This window comes from Callorhinus ursinus, unplaced genomic scaffold, assembly GCF_003265705.2.
Source record: "Callorhinus ursinus isolate GAN/ISIS: 27379988/994484 unplaced genomic scaffold, GSC_fseal_2.0 scaffold46, whole genome shotgun sequence".
NCBI lineage: Eukaryota > Metazoa > Chordata > Mammalia > Carnivora > Otariidae > Callorhinus > Callorhinus ursinus.
In genome coordinates, this window is record NW_027397108.1 from 5,360,732 (window position 1) to 5,372,976 (window position 12,245).

At 51.4% G+C, this 12,245-nt stretch overlaps 1 protein-coding gene and 1 long non-coding RNA gene across 2 annotated transcripts in view; one reads left to right on the top strand and one right to left on the bottom strand.

Annotated features, from left to right (window-relative positions):
• The window catches only part of PLCG2 (phospholipase C gamma 2), a 139,021-nt gene that overhangs the window by 3,970 nt on the left and 122,806 nt on the right, over positions 1–12,245 (top strand). Inside the window, exon 2 of the mRNA XM_025860437.2 lies at positions 1,068–1,302. Coding sequence (XP_025716222.1) covers positions 1,110–1,302 — 193 coding nt within the window. The 5' untranslated portion in view covers positions 1,068–1,109. The remainder of the gene's footprint in view (positions 1–1,067; positions 1,303–12,245) is intronic.
• LOC112814760 (uncharacterized) lies at positions 3,837–4,322 on the bottom strand. The gene is made up of 2 exons (XR_012375203.1): positions 4,260–4,322; positions 3,837–3,985 (listed from the first exon to the last, which is right to left on the bottom strand). It is a non-coding gene; the product is annotated as an uncharacterized lncRNA (long non-coding RNA).

Here is a 12,245-nt window from a genome sequence, read left to right on the forward strand (position 1 = left end):
TTTAATCCTTCCAAGAACCCTGGAGATTCTTGGAAGGAGGGATCCCCCTTTACGAGTGTGGAAATAAGGCTTGGGCATGGGGGTCTAGAACGTCTTCCATTGGACTCCCCTCTGCAGAGCCAGGGCTCAGGCCATGACTGCAGCAGGCTGGTCAGAGGGGTTGACGGGATTTTCATCTTGTTCCAGAAGTGTCCTCTAGCTCCTGGTCACTACTGGGCTGTAGGGGGCTGGGGCAGAAGCAGGAGACCAGGTGGGCGATGAGAACAATCCAGCCGTGAGATCCTGGGAGGAGCCAGCGAGCCGGGAAGATGGGTTGCATTTTGCTTATGGATTGGATGTGGGTGTGAGTATGGCCAGGCAAGGATGACTGCGGATTTGGGGCCTTCCATCTCTCTGACTGTGTGTGGGTATGAGTGGTGTTCCAGAACGCCTACTGCGTGCTGAGCGGAACGCTGGAAGCCCCTCACCATGCCAACAGCGCCATTAGAGAAAGGACGCAGCTGAGGCTTGCGGAGGTCATGCAGCCTACCCAGGGCCACACACCAGGCCTCGACCCTGGGGCTGCTGGGCCCTGACCTTTTCTGTCCTTTTGGCTTCGTTTCCATGCAGAGGTCTCCACAGACACATTCTGAAGTGGCTTAATATTATTATTTTTTTTCTGTTCCCAACTTAGGAAGTAAGGGGATGCTAAGGAAAATCTAGGCAGAATAGAAAAGGTTGCTGGGGGTGGGGGTGGGGCCAGTCTGGGCTGCTTTGGCTATTCAGATATTCTAAGCATGGCAGTGTGTGGGGGGGGTAGGGGGCACTGCTAGGCTGGCGTGATTTGGTTAGTCAAAGCCAGGGTAACAGTTCGGTCCCTGAGGTGAGGGGCCTTTTCCCCCACGTCCACTTCTCTTTAAACCTCTGTGTCCTGCATGGGCGGTCTGAGTGGTCCACGATTCCCTGCCACCAGAACCCCCTCCTAAAACCCATCCTGGTGGGCATGAGACAGGATTTTGGCTGTTAACGAATCCCCTCCCCCACCCAGTTAACAAAAACCAATTCACGCCTCTATTCTGCCCTTCCAGCGCCCTCTTCCCTCGCTCCTGCCACCCCCCATTCTGCCAACAATGACCGCCCCAGTCAACGTGGACACCCTTCCTGAATACGAGAAGAGTCAGATCAAGAGAGCGCTGGAGCTGGGCACAGTGATGACGGTGTTCAGCTTCCGCAAATCCACCCCGGAGCGGAGGACCGTCCAGGTGATCATGGAGACGCGCCAGGTGGCCTGGAGCAAGACAGCCGACAAGATTGAGGGCTTCTGTGAGTACCCTGGAGCCCTGGCCCGTGCATCTCTCCCTTTCCCGCCTTCGCTTATTGGCCTGATACCTTCTCTTCTTCTTCTGGAAATGCAAGTGTGGCCATTCTGTCTGCGTCTCCAGTGGGGTTTAGAGTAGGTGGGGGACGTTCGGCCAGAAACGCCCTGGTGAAGCAGCAGAGGCCTGCGTGGGCCAACTTGGAAGTGACATTGAGGTGGCTCACCTGGGCTGGCAGGGGTGTGCGCCCTGCCTGACAGCACTGGGGATCCTTTAGTTTCTGCTGCTGGTCAAGCTCTCTGCCCTCCTAATGGCTAAATGATAGAGCCGCAGAAACTCCAGGCTTGCTAGCCAAATGCCTGTTTTGTTTTACCATGAACCACAGAACCAGAGGCCTTTACTTTTGCTCCGTGTGGCCAGAGCACATCACTGAGGATTCTGTAGCTTTTAAATAAAGCTCTGGTCCTGAAGGTGGTGTGTTCTTTCCCCACCCACCTTAGATTGGGCAATTGGCTCAGTTCCTAAAGTTTCTAAGACTGTTTTTAACAAACGGAGTAAGGAGGCTTAAGCAATTTTCAGTTGCAGACTTGCTTTAATTTGCATTTTTTTAAATGGACTCCTTTTTTAAAAAGTCAGCATAATTGAAAAATTAAAATATACACTGGGAAAAAAAAATCAAACAATTCATTAATACATGTATCTCCTCCCCAGCCCCACCTTGTGCCCTGGGGCGAGCTCATTACCAAGTTCTTCTGGCTTCTAGAGTATTCTGTGCTTGTGTCAGGTGCAAGTCGTGTTTTTTGCACGAATGGGTCCCTCCTAAAATTTCTGCACCTTGATTTTTTTTTAAGATTTTATTTATTTATTCATGAGAGACAGAGAAAGAGAGAGAGAGACAGAGGGAGAAGCAGGATCCCCAAGGAGCAGGGCGCCCGATGCGGGACTCGATCCCAGGACCCCAGGATCATGACCTGAGCCGAAGGCAGATACTTAACCATCTGAGCCACCCAGGCGCCCCTTGATTTGTTTTTCTAATGATTATTTGGAGGAGGGTTCTGATCCGCACATGGGTCTGCCTGATTCTTTAACGGCCACATAGCATCTGGCTCTGCTTAGGGGTATGAGCCCCGGAGATGGACATTGGGGTTATTTCCGGTCTTTTGCTATTAGCTACTGCAGTTATACTTGTAGCCCTTCCTTTTTTTTTTTTTTTTTAATAACAGCTCTATTGCGATAGAATTCACATACCATACCCCCACTGAAAACGAACAATTTGGTGGTTTTTACTGTATTCACAGGTCTGTGCAACCAACCACCACCTACATCAATTTTAGAACTTTTCATCACCTCAGAAGGAAACCCTGTCCCTGATAGTCCTCACCCTCCTCCCCTGCCCTAAGCAACCATGAGTCTACTTAATGTCTCTATAGATTGCCCTGTTCTGGACATTTCCTATAAATGGAATTCTGTAACATGAGGCCTCTTGTGTCTGGCTTCACTCACTTAGTGTGATGTTGCCGAGGTCCATCCATGTTGTAGTGCATGTCGGTACATCATTCCTTTGTGCGGTTGAATAATATTCCATTGTGTGGATTTTCCACAGTTTGTTTATTTGCTCATTGATGGACATTTGGTTTGTTTCTACTTTTTGTCAACTGTGAATCGTGCTGCTGTGAGCATTCACGTACAGGTCTTTGTGTGGGTGTATGTTTTCATTTCTCTTGGGCATATGCCTGGGAGTATAATTGCTGGGTCATATGGTAACTCTGTTTAATTATTTTAGGAACTGCCAGACTATTTTCAAGGTGGTTACAGCATTTTACATTCCCACCAGCAGTGTGTGTGGGTTATCCTTGCATGCTTTTATTCTTCTAACGTGGGCATACCTGAAGGACAGCTTCCTGTAAGTGTTATTTCTGAGTCAAAGGTATTTTGGCAGCACCCCCACAAAAGCCCGTGAGGTACCTGTTCCCAAACTTGAATCCATGCTGCAGTGGGATTCCAGACTTGGCCATTCACAGGTGGACTCTGCTAGCTTGGCATAGTTTTTCATTTGATTTCTTATCATGAGTCAGATTAAATAGATTTCCAAAAGGTTTCTTCTGGCTTTGGAGCCAAGCAGGTCTCAGGTGGTACAGAGCCAGAAGCCCTGCTTTGAAAATGCCCATGTGAGTGAGCAGCCAACTTTCCTCCCAATTTTCCTTGCATTTGGCTACACTTGACCTCCCGAGTGGCCCAGATACCTGTTGGAGCTGGGGTGGGGTCGGGGGCCTGCTGGGGGTGGAAGGGGTACGAATGGTAAAGGCAGGGGTGCCATACTGAGAGTGGGCAGTGGGTCCCAAGCCTGACTGACAATCAGAAATACCTGGGGGACTTTTAAAAACACGAGCTCCTGGAACCTTCTCCTGAAGCTCATTCTAAGGGGCATGAGATGGGATTTTGTCTCCTGAAATCCATGTTCTGTAGTTCTCCCCCTTCGGTTAACTAAATGCAATTCTGCCCTCTCCCTGGAGAGTGTGAAGGTGACTGTCGTTCACTAGGTAGTTTGGGACTCAGTATTTTAATCAGCTCCCCAGTGGTCCTGGTAATTAGCTGGGTTGGGCATATGGTGCTCTTGAGACTTCCATCCTGCCATATCCCTCCTTCCCTCCGTGGTTGAGCATCCACGCTGCCAGGCACTGTCCTAGGTCCTGAACACACGGCAGTAATCAGCTTCAAATCTTCATGGAGCCGACCTTATTGCGTTAGGTACAAGCAGCATGGGGTTTGACTTGGAGCACTATTTGCGGAGCTTTGCTGTGTGGCCATGGGCAAGTTACATCTGCTTTCTGAGATTTAATTCTCTCATCTCTAGAAAGGGAATAATACTGGTGTCCGCCCCACAGGGTTATGGTTGGGAGTGAATAAATGCGTTAATATGTCAGAGGGGTTCAACATGGTGCATGGCATGGGATAGACACTCACCGTTGGGAACCCTTGCTGTATTTTTGCCATTGTTGTTGCTAACGAGTGGTGTCCAGCTTGTCCAGGGTGGCAAAGTCTTGCTCAGGTGTTTGGACTTATTCTGGAGGGCAGCAGGGATCCAAGGAAGGGTTTTCAGAAGAGGGATGACATGATCACATTTGCATTTTGGAACATGCTCTGGCAGTCCTTTGTGAGATGGATGTGTTCCTGGTGAAGAGACAGAAAAAGCCAGTTCTGGGGTAAAGAGCTTAGTGATGGTGCTCCCTGACCCCTCAGAGAGCAAGCCTTCAGGTCCTTGATGGGGACTCTCAGGGATGCATTTCCAGCTCGCTGTTGTAAGGGTGATGTCCTGAAGGGGACCCCAGGACATGGTGTTCCTTCAGGGCTGTAAGTTAGTAGGACCATGCAGGTTACTGGGACGCCTGCCAGCTTTCGTGAGGGAGCACGGACAGGTGGTTTGGAGTACTCGGCAAATGGTGTGTGACTTGTGGACAGGTATCTCACACACGCTGGCTGCCCATGCAGGCTTGGGTGACAGTAGACACACATGGGTCCTGCTGTCTAAAGCAGGGAGTGGTTCTCCACCAGGGCGATCCTCCCCCAGCCCACTGGGAGCATGCAGCAATGCCTGGAGATATTTTTTGTTGTCATCACTGGGGATGGGGTGTGCTCCCGGCATCTAGTGGATCAAGGCCCGGGATGCTGTTAAACATCTTATGATGCCCAGAACAGCCCGTACCACAAATAATAATCTAGTACAAAGTGTCAGTGGTGCTGAGGTTGAGAAATGCTGGTTTCAAGTCACGTGTGGCTTTGCTTAGAGCCATAAAATGTCAGTGGGTTTAATAGGGTCTCTCTTTGGACCCTGTCATGATGGAGCCCTGTCATGTGTTCAGTCCGTATTTGCTGTCCTATTGGGTGCTGGACCGCTGAGCAAGAGGAGGAAGGGTGGAGCCCCTGCCCCTGGTGGGGAACAGACCCAGCAACCAGCCGTTGCACGGTAGTGTGATCAGTACCACGGTGAGGGTCTGGGCTTGGTACCATGTGGGGAAGGATGGTTCTTGCCCATCTGGCTGTGAGGGGGATGGTAGGGAATAGGGGGAGGCCTCCTTGAGGAGGAGCTTCTTGGGTAGCAAGTTGAAGGAGAGGCTACCAGGTGGCCTGCAGGCTGGCTGTCTTGAAGTGGGATCAGCAGGTGCCATTGGATATGAGTGAGTAAGTTTGTAGGTCAGAGATTTGGGCAGGGTTCAGCTGGGTGATTTTACCCTTTGTGGCCTGGACTCAGGTCATTTGGTGGTACTCAACTGGTGTGTCCCTTGGTCCCGAAGGTTCCAGAATCTTCACTCCCACATCTGGTGCCTTGGTGGTGACGGGTGACTGAGTGCGTACTGCCTGCTAGTTCCAGAGTAGTTGGACTTAACGTGGTGCTTGGCATCCCCCTGGCGGGTGTGTTCCAAGAGTCCTCGGCAGAAACCGGCAGAAGCTCACGGGACAGCCGGGAAATGCTGTGTGTGTGGTTTTTCTTTCCTTCCGGGGCACCAGGTGAGTCTCCAGCAGAAAGGAGCCCACTTGGGGCCCTTGTTGGGTTAAACCTTTAGGGTCCTCCTGCATCTTCTGCATTTGGGAGGCCTGGAATGTGTCTCGGGAGCTGACGTGACGCCACCGGTTTGTAGAGTCCGAACAGGGTTGGTGCAGCGATGAGCTGCCTTTGAGGGTATGGACTGTGGCCGTTTCGACTGAGTAGGCTTGTATCCCAAAGTTTTCAGTTGCGCTTACGCATGTTTTCTCCATCTGCTTATTTTTGCCAAGTTGTGGCTGCCCGTGAATTGAGGAATTCTCAAAAATAGGAGCTGTTCTGTTGCTCTGGTGTGGGGTTCTTGGCTTGTCCCCCTGACAGTGACGAGAGCTGCCTCTAATGAGTGCTCTTTCTCTACCGCTCGGTGTGGAAGCACATTGCACACACCAGCTCGTCAGCTGCTCACAGTGAACCTGGGAAGCAGGCATCCTCCCTGCACTATTGAAGAGGACACGGAGTCGTGGGGAGTCTTAAGAGATGCGCCGAAGGCCACACAGCCACGACCAGGCACAACAACAATTTGTACCCGTTCTGTCTGCCTTCAGAGTCCCACATCCTGGTACTCTTAGCTGTTTCAGTTCCGTGAGTGATGGAGGAGCACCCCGCTGGGGACCCAGGAACAGCAGCTCCGCTCAGACTGCATTGTTGACAATGGGAGGGAAATGCATCCATTCCTTCTGTATGCACAGGACATGCTCTGCGGGGTGCTGGAGATGCCGGGAGGGGGGACTCTCGACGTGCCCTGGTGAGCAGGGAGACAGGCGTGCCAGGAGGCTGCACAGTGTGGACAGTTGCTGACAGCCAGGGCCGGTGAAAGGGTGGCGGTTCTGTTTCTTCGCTAATTCTGAAATCCATCCTGGGGCTTCATAGCCATTAGAAAAAATGAATATTTTTGAAAGTTGTTATCAGAATGTTTTCAAAACAATGTAGAAGTGACCGTTTTTCCACTGGCATCCTCCATCTAAGAAGAAATCCACATTCCTTCAAACATCCCATCAGAGAGAAGATTGAGCCAATGTCCTCAGTATCTATAAACCCATTTACTTGTTGATTTAGATGTGCACTTATGGTACATGATAGCACAGAGTCCAGAGCCCAGGTGCCTGGGGTCTGATCCCAGCCCTGCCACTTAGTTGGGGTGTGATCTTGGGCCACTTGTCATCTCTTTGTGTCTCCATTTCCACATCTGTAGAAGGACTAATGAAAGAGCCAATTGCACGAGACTTTTGGGAGCATGAAATGAATACATGGGAAATGCTTGCTACGTTGCTGAGCACACTAGAGGCAGGTGCTCAAGTATTAGCTGCTCTTGTCATCTTTGTCATGATTATTGTCATTGTCCTCATGGAACATAAAGGCAAATGGTATTGTAGAAAGGATGAGATCAACATTAGAACTTCCACTTACATAGTGATTTTCCTTCCTGGTTCCCTTCTGGGATATATATTCTCCATGATAGAGACTGCTGGTATAAAAAATAGAATTGACCTTTTTATTTATTTTTTTATAAAGATTTATTTATTAGAGAGCGCATGTGCGGGGTGGGGCAGAGCCTGATGCACGGCTCGATCTCACAACCCTGAGATCACGACCTGAGCTGACATCAAGAGTTGGACACTTAACTGACTGAACCACCCAGGCGCCCCAACCTTTTTATTCTTATTATTGGTTCAGACCTGCTTGTATACTGGATGGTTGAGGAATTGGTTTCTGTGGCTGTTCAAGGGTTTTCTGTCCTGGATCATGATCATTTGATGTTCTTAGAATTTGTTCCTTTGTTGATTTAGCAAATGCTCAAAGAGGACTGAGTGTGTGTCGGGTGTTACACTGGGCATTGGGGATGAAGTGGTGAACGGGACAGTGGACATCCATAAAGGAGCCTATAGTGCCTATAGTTTCGTGGGAAAGAAAAAGCCAAACTAATCATTCAATCATTTTGGATTGTGATGGATGCTAGGAAGGAAAGAAACAGGGCACTGTGACAGAGTGACCAGTGAAGAACACTGTTTGTAGGGCAGGTCTCAGAGAAGCCTCTCTGTGGAGGTGGCATTTGAGCTGAGACTTAGTGGGTGAGAAGGAGGGAGCCAGGGGAAGCTCTGTGGGGAGAGCATTCCAGGCCAAGGGCATGGCAGCAAAGCCTCTATGTTAGTCAGGGACAAAGTGCAGTGAGAAATGATTTCTTCATATAGTACAAGTTTCTCACCCAAGTCATGAAACAGTGGGTGGGATTGAGGGGTGGGGCTCTGCAGCCTGGCAGCACCATGATCCCCTAAGACTTCCGAGGCCACCTCAGGATCCTCTGTGTCCAGCCAGCATGCAGGGGAAGAGGGAGAGTAGAAGATGCCTTAGAGGGTTTTATGGGCCAGGCCTGCAAGGTGGAAGGTGCCCAACTTCCACAGACCAGAACTTGGCATGTGACTGGCTGCAAAGGATGCTGGGAAATATGGCCAACCTGTGTGCCATTAAGAATGGGAAATGGGTTTGGTGGGCATCTTGCAGGCTCTTCCATGGCCCTTAATTTTGGAGGGGGCAGAGGTGGCTGTAGGAACCCCACGGATAGCTGGAGGACAGAATGGTCGTAGGGGCTTGGTTGGGGGGTGGGTTCTTGTAGGAATCCAAGAAAACGAACAGCCTTACCCTGTAAGTGGCCTTTGTGGGAAGGGGAGGTGGTGGCACTGAGGACTCACCATCCTGTCTGTGACAAGAGCCCTTGGTGGTGGCTTTTCTCCATGGACTGGTCTCCCTTACATGTCCTGGCAGCCATGGCTGGATACCCCAGCAAAGCCTTTCTCCAGCTTGACTCCCTGTGCAGCCCCTTCCGGGAAGCCTGAGGTGTCCCCTCCCCCCCAGGGATGGGCTCCTGAGGGAGGCCTGTGATTGGCTGGGTCTTTTTGAGCCAGTGCACAGGGATTGGCTGTTTTGTGACCACTGCCCTCTCTTGGGTGTGGGCAGGGTAGGTGACCTCTCCTGTTGGAGAGTATAGTCTGGCAGCTTCAGGGCTTATGGGGGGGGGTCCCTGTGATGGGTTGAATTGTGACCTCCCCCCAGATTCATACATCAGAGCCCTAGCCCATGGTACCTCAGCATGTGACCTTATTTGGTAGTAGGATCCTTGCAGAGGTATTTGTTAAGGTCATGTTCTGTCGGGTGGGCCCTTAGTCCAATATGACCGTGTCCTTAAAAGGAAAAGAGACACACAGGGAGAGAAGGCTCAGTGATGAGGGATGGAGGGCTGGGAGTGGTGCATCTACAAGCCGAGGCATACCACCAGTGCCAGAAGGTGGGGGAGAGGCACGGAACAGATTGTCCCTCTGAACCCTCAGCAGGAACCAACCCTTCCAACACCTGATCTTGGGCTTCCAGCCTCCAGGGCTGTGAGAGACCGTAAACTGCTGCTGTTGAAGCTACCCAGTCTGTGGTATTTTGTTATGGCGGCCCTAGCAAACCAAGACATGCCCCTTTAAAAGGGGCCTAAGGGGCAGCGGGCTGAGCATGACCAGAGGTGTCCATCTGGCTGCAGATATGATGGGCAAGTTGGAGTTTGTTGTAAAGGAATTTAGGAGCCCTTGCTTTATTTCAAGGGTCCTCTTACTTCCTAGCTATGCTGGTCTTGACCCGGGCCACGAGGACTGGTTAAATCCGTGTACTGTGGCACCAGCCCACGTAGGTTTGAATCCTGACTCTCTAGCTTTTTAGCTGTGTGACCTTGGGCATGAGACTTAACTCTCTGTGCCTCTGTTTGCTCATCTGTAAAATGGGAAGGGTGGTAGTGCCTGCCTTCCAGGAGGCTCAGATGCGTGCCTGTAGGTCGATCACTGAGCACCTGGAAAGCCCTCTGTAAGGTTTGTTCTTGTTCTTACGGCTCATGCTTCTTTCCTGTCTCTTGGAAGTACATCCCGTGAATTCTCTCCTGCAGGCAACCAAGCCTCCCCCTTTGAAGGATCCTGTGCACGTCAAGTGAGTTGTAGTTGGTCCACTTTGGTGCTCCCACATCTCTTATGGATGTCTAGGGAGGGGGCTGTTAAAAGCGATCTCTCGGTAAATCCTTTTAGAAACTCATCCCCACTGCCCACCATCCAGTGGATCTTAGAAATGAGCATGCATTTTTCACACATCAGGGTAGCAGAGTGACATGTCTTGGGTTGTCTTGGAAGAGACCTAAGTGCCGTGCAGTTTGAGGTTGAAGCCAGAAATCCTGGTGTCGGCGTTTCCTGCCCTCTGGCAGGGCCTGACTTGGAGCCAGGCGCTCGGTGGTCCTTCCTCCCCAGACTGTGAGCTCCGGGTGTCAGGGACCTGTCTGTCCTGCTGACCAGACCAGCGAGGAATCCCCAGCGCTCTGCCTGTGCCTGGCCCACAGCGGGGGCCTCACGGGTACGTGTCCAGTGGACGGATCCGGGAAAGGACCTAGATGCCCCTTTCGGCCTCCGCCCGCCTTTTTCTCCCCAGACACAGTAGGATCTGGGGTTAAGATAAGGCATCCCTATGGCAACTTCCTTTTTAGCCACACACACACACACACACACACACACACACACAGCAGTTCCGGTCTTGGCCCTGTGCGTACTGGCTGCATGACCCTGAGCGATTCATGCCTCTTTGTGCCTCTGTTTTTGCATGCGAGAGATGGGATGATGGCAGAGCTTTCCGGCACGATCCTTGGGAAGATGATATTTGTAAATGTGTGTAACATGCCTGGTGTGGACCTGAAGGGGGAGGGGGTCTCATGCTCATGCTGCCCTGATGGCTGGTCAGGGCCTGCATTGGTGTGTTCTGGAAACGTTCTTGGGGCCATGTGGGGCCCATACACAGTTGCCACCACCTCCTGCTGTTTTGGGCACGCAAGGGGCCTTTTAGGGTTAAGGTCCCCTGGATTCCAGCCTTGGTTAGGCCAGCAGCTCTGGCCCTGGCCTTTCTCCTTGGAGGCTGGGGAGGCCCGCACTTGGGGAGGAGGAGTGTCCACAGGTCAGTGGTGATGTTTTGGGAACAGAATCAGAGACCATGCCATTTTAGAGCAGAGGGGCCCTTCCCACTCTCCCAGCACAGCTGGAGGAAGCTTTCACCTGCCCCGAGTTGTGCTGGCAGCCAAGGGTGAGTGCGTGAAGGAGAGGAAGAACATGGAGACTGGCAAAGTTAGGGTCTGCACAGCACGATAGAGACCGGGAGTGGAGACCCTGCGGGGCACCTGGTCGGGGGTGGGGTGCCAGCCTCAGGACTGAGGCTCTGCAGGATGTCATTGGCAGGTGTGCCCTCCCCGTCATGCCCGGACAATCCAGGCCGCTCCTGGCCTGCTGCCGGCCTCTGCTGCTTGGCCTGGGGCCTGGCTGGAGGAGGACCCGAGTCCCTGGAGAGCTGAGAAGGGCCCGAGCTGGGGTGGCCAAGCATGAACGTTATGCCAGTTTCCTGCTGGAGACCACTCTGAGCTGATCTCCTCTGACTTCCTTGTGCTTGCCCTGATTAAAATAACTCCGGTTTTGTTCTCCTCGAAGAAGTAACGTGTCTTCATGCGCAGGAATGTCTTTAACTACAACTGGGTGAGGGTAACAGCCCCTTTCCCCTGACCCAGAGGCAAGTGTGTGAACACTTGGTCTACACCCTTCCGGGTGTTTTTTTTTTTTTTGGAAGACATAGATACATTTTTATAAAAGGCTGTCCTTTTACAACATTCTGGTGTCATGCCTTTTCCATTTTGTGCTCTATTGTGACCATTTCTTACTATAAGCTGTTCTCTTAAGTCCTGGCTGCCTGGGTTCAGATCTGGGTGCTGCCACTTAAAATGCTGGTGACCATGGACAAGTTAGTTAGCTTCTGGTTGTACCCATCTATAAAGTGGGGTCATAGTAGTGCCTCCCTTAGGGGATTCTCACGGACATTAGCTGAGCAAATTAGGTTGCACACTTTGAGATAATGCCTCACAACTATCCCAGAGCCCCCAGGAAGAGTCGTGATTTCTGTGTACTCTGTGGTAAGCAGAATAAAGCCCCCTTCCCCACCCCAAGACATCCCCACCGTAATCTCTAGAATCTGTGACTACGTTATCCTGTAGGGCAAAAGGCTCTCTACAGATGTGATTAAGAATCTTGAGATGGGGAGATTATTCTGGATTACCTGGGTGGTCCTGATGGAATCACAATGGTCCTTGTAAGTGAAAGACGGAGGAGGGTCAGAGTCGGAAGAGGGGATGTGATGACAGACCAGAGGTCATGGAGGTTAAATTAGTGGCTTTGAAGGTGGAAGGGGTCCATGAACCAGCCGCAGGCCACCTCCAGAAGCCAGAAGAGGCACGGGAAAGGATTCCCCCATAGAGCCCTCCCAACACCTTGATTTTAGCCCAGTGAGACCCATACCTGACTTCTGACCTGCACAAGTGTAAGATCATAAATGTGTGTTGTCCTAAGTCACTGAGTTTGTGG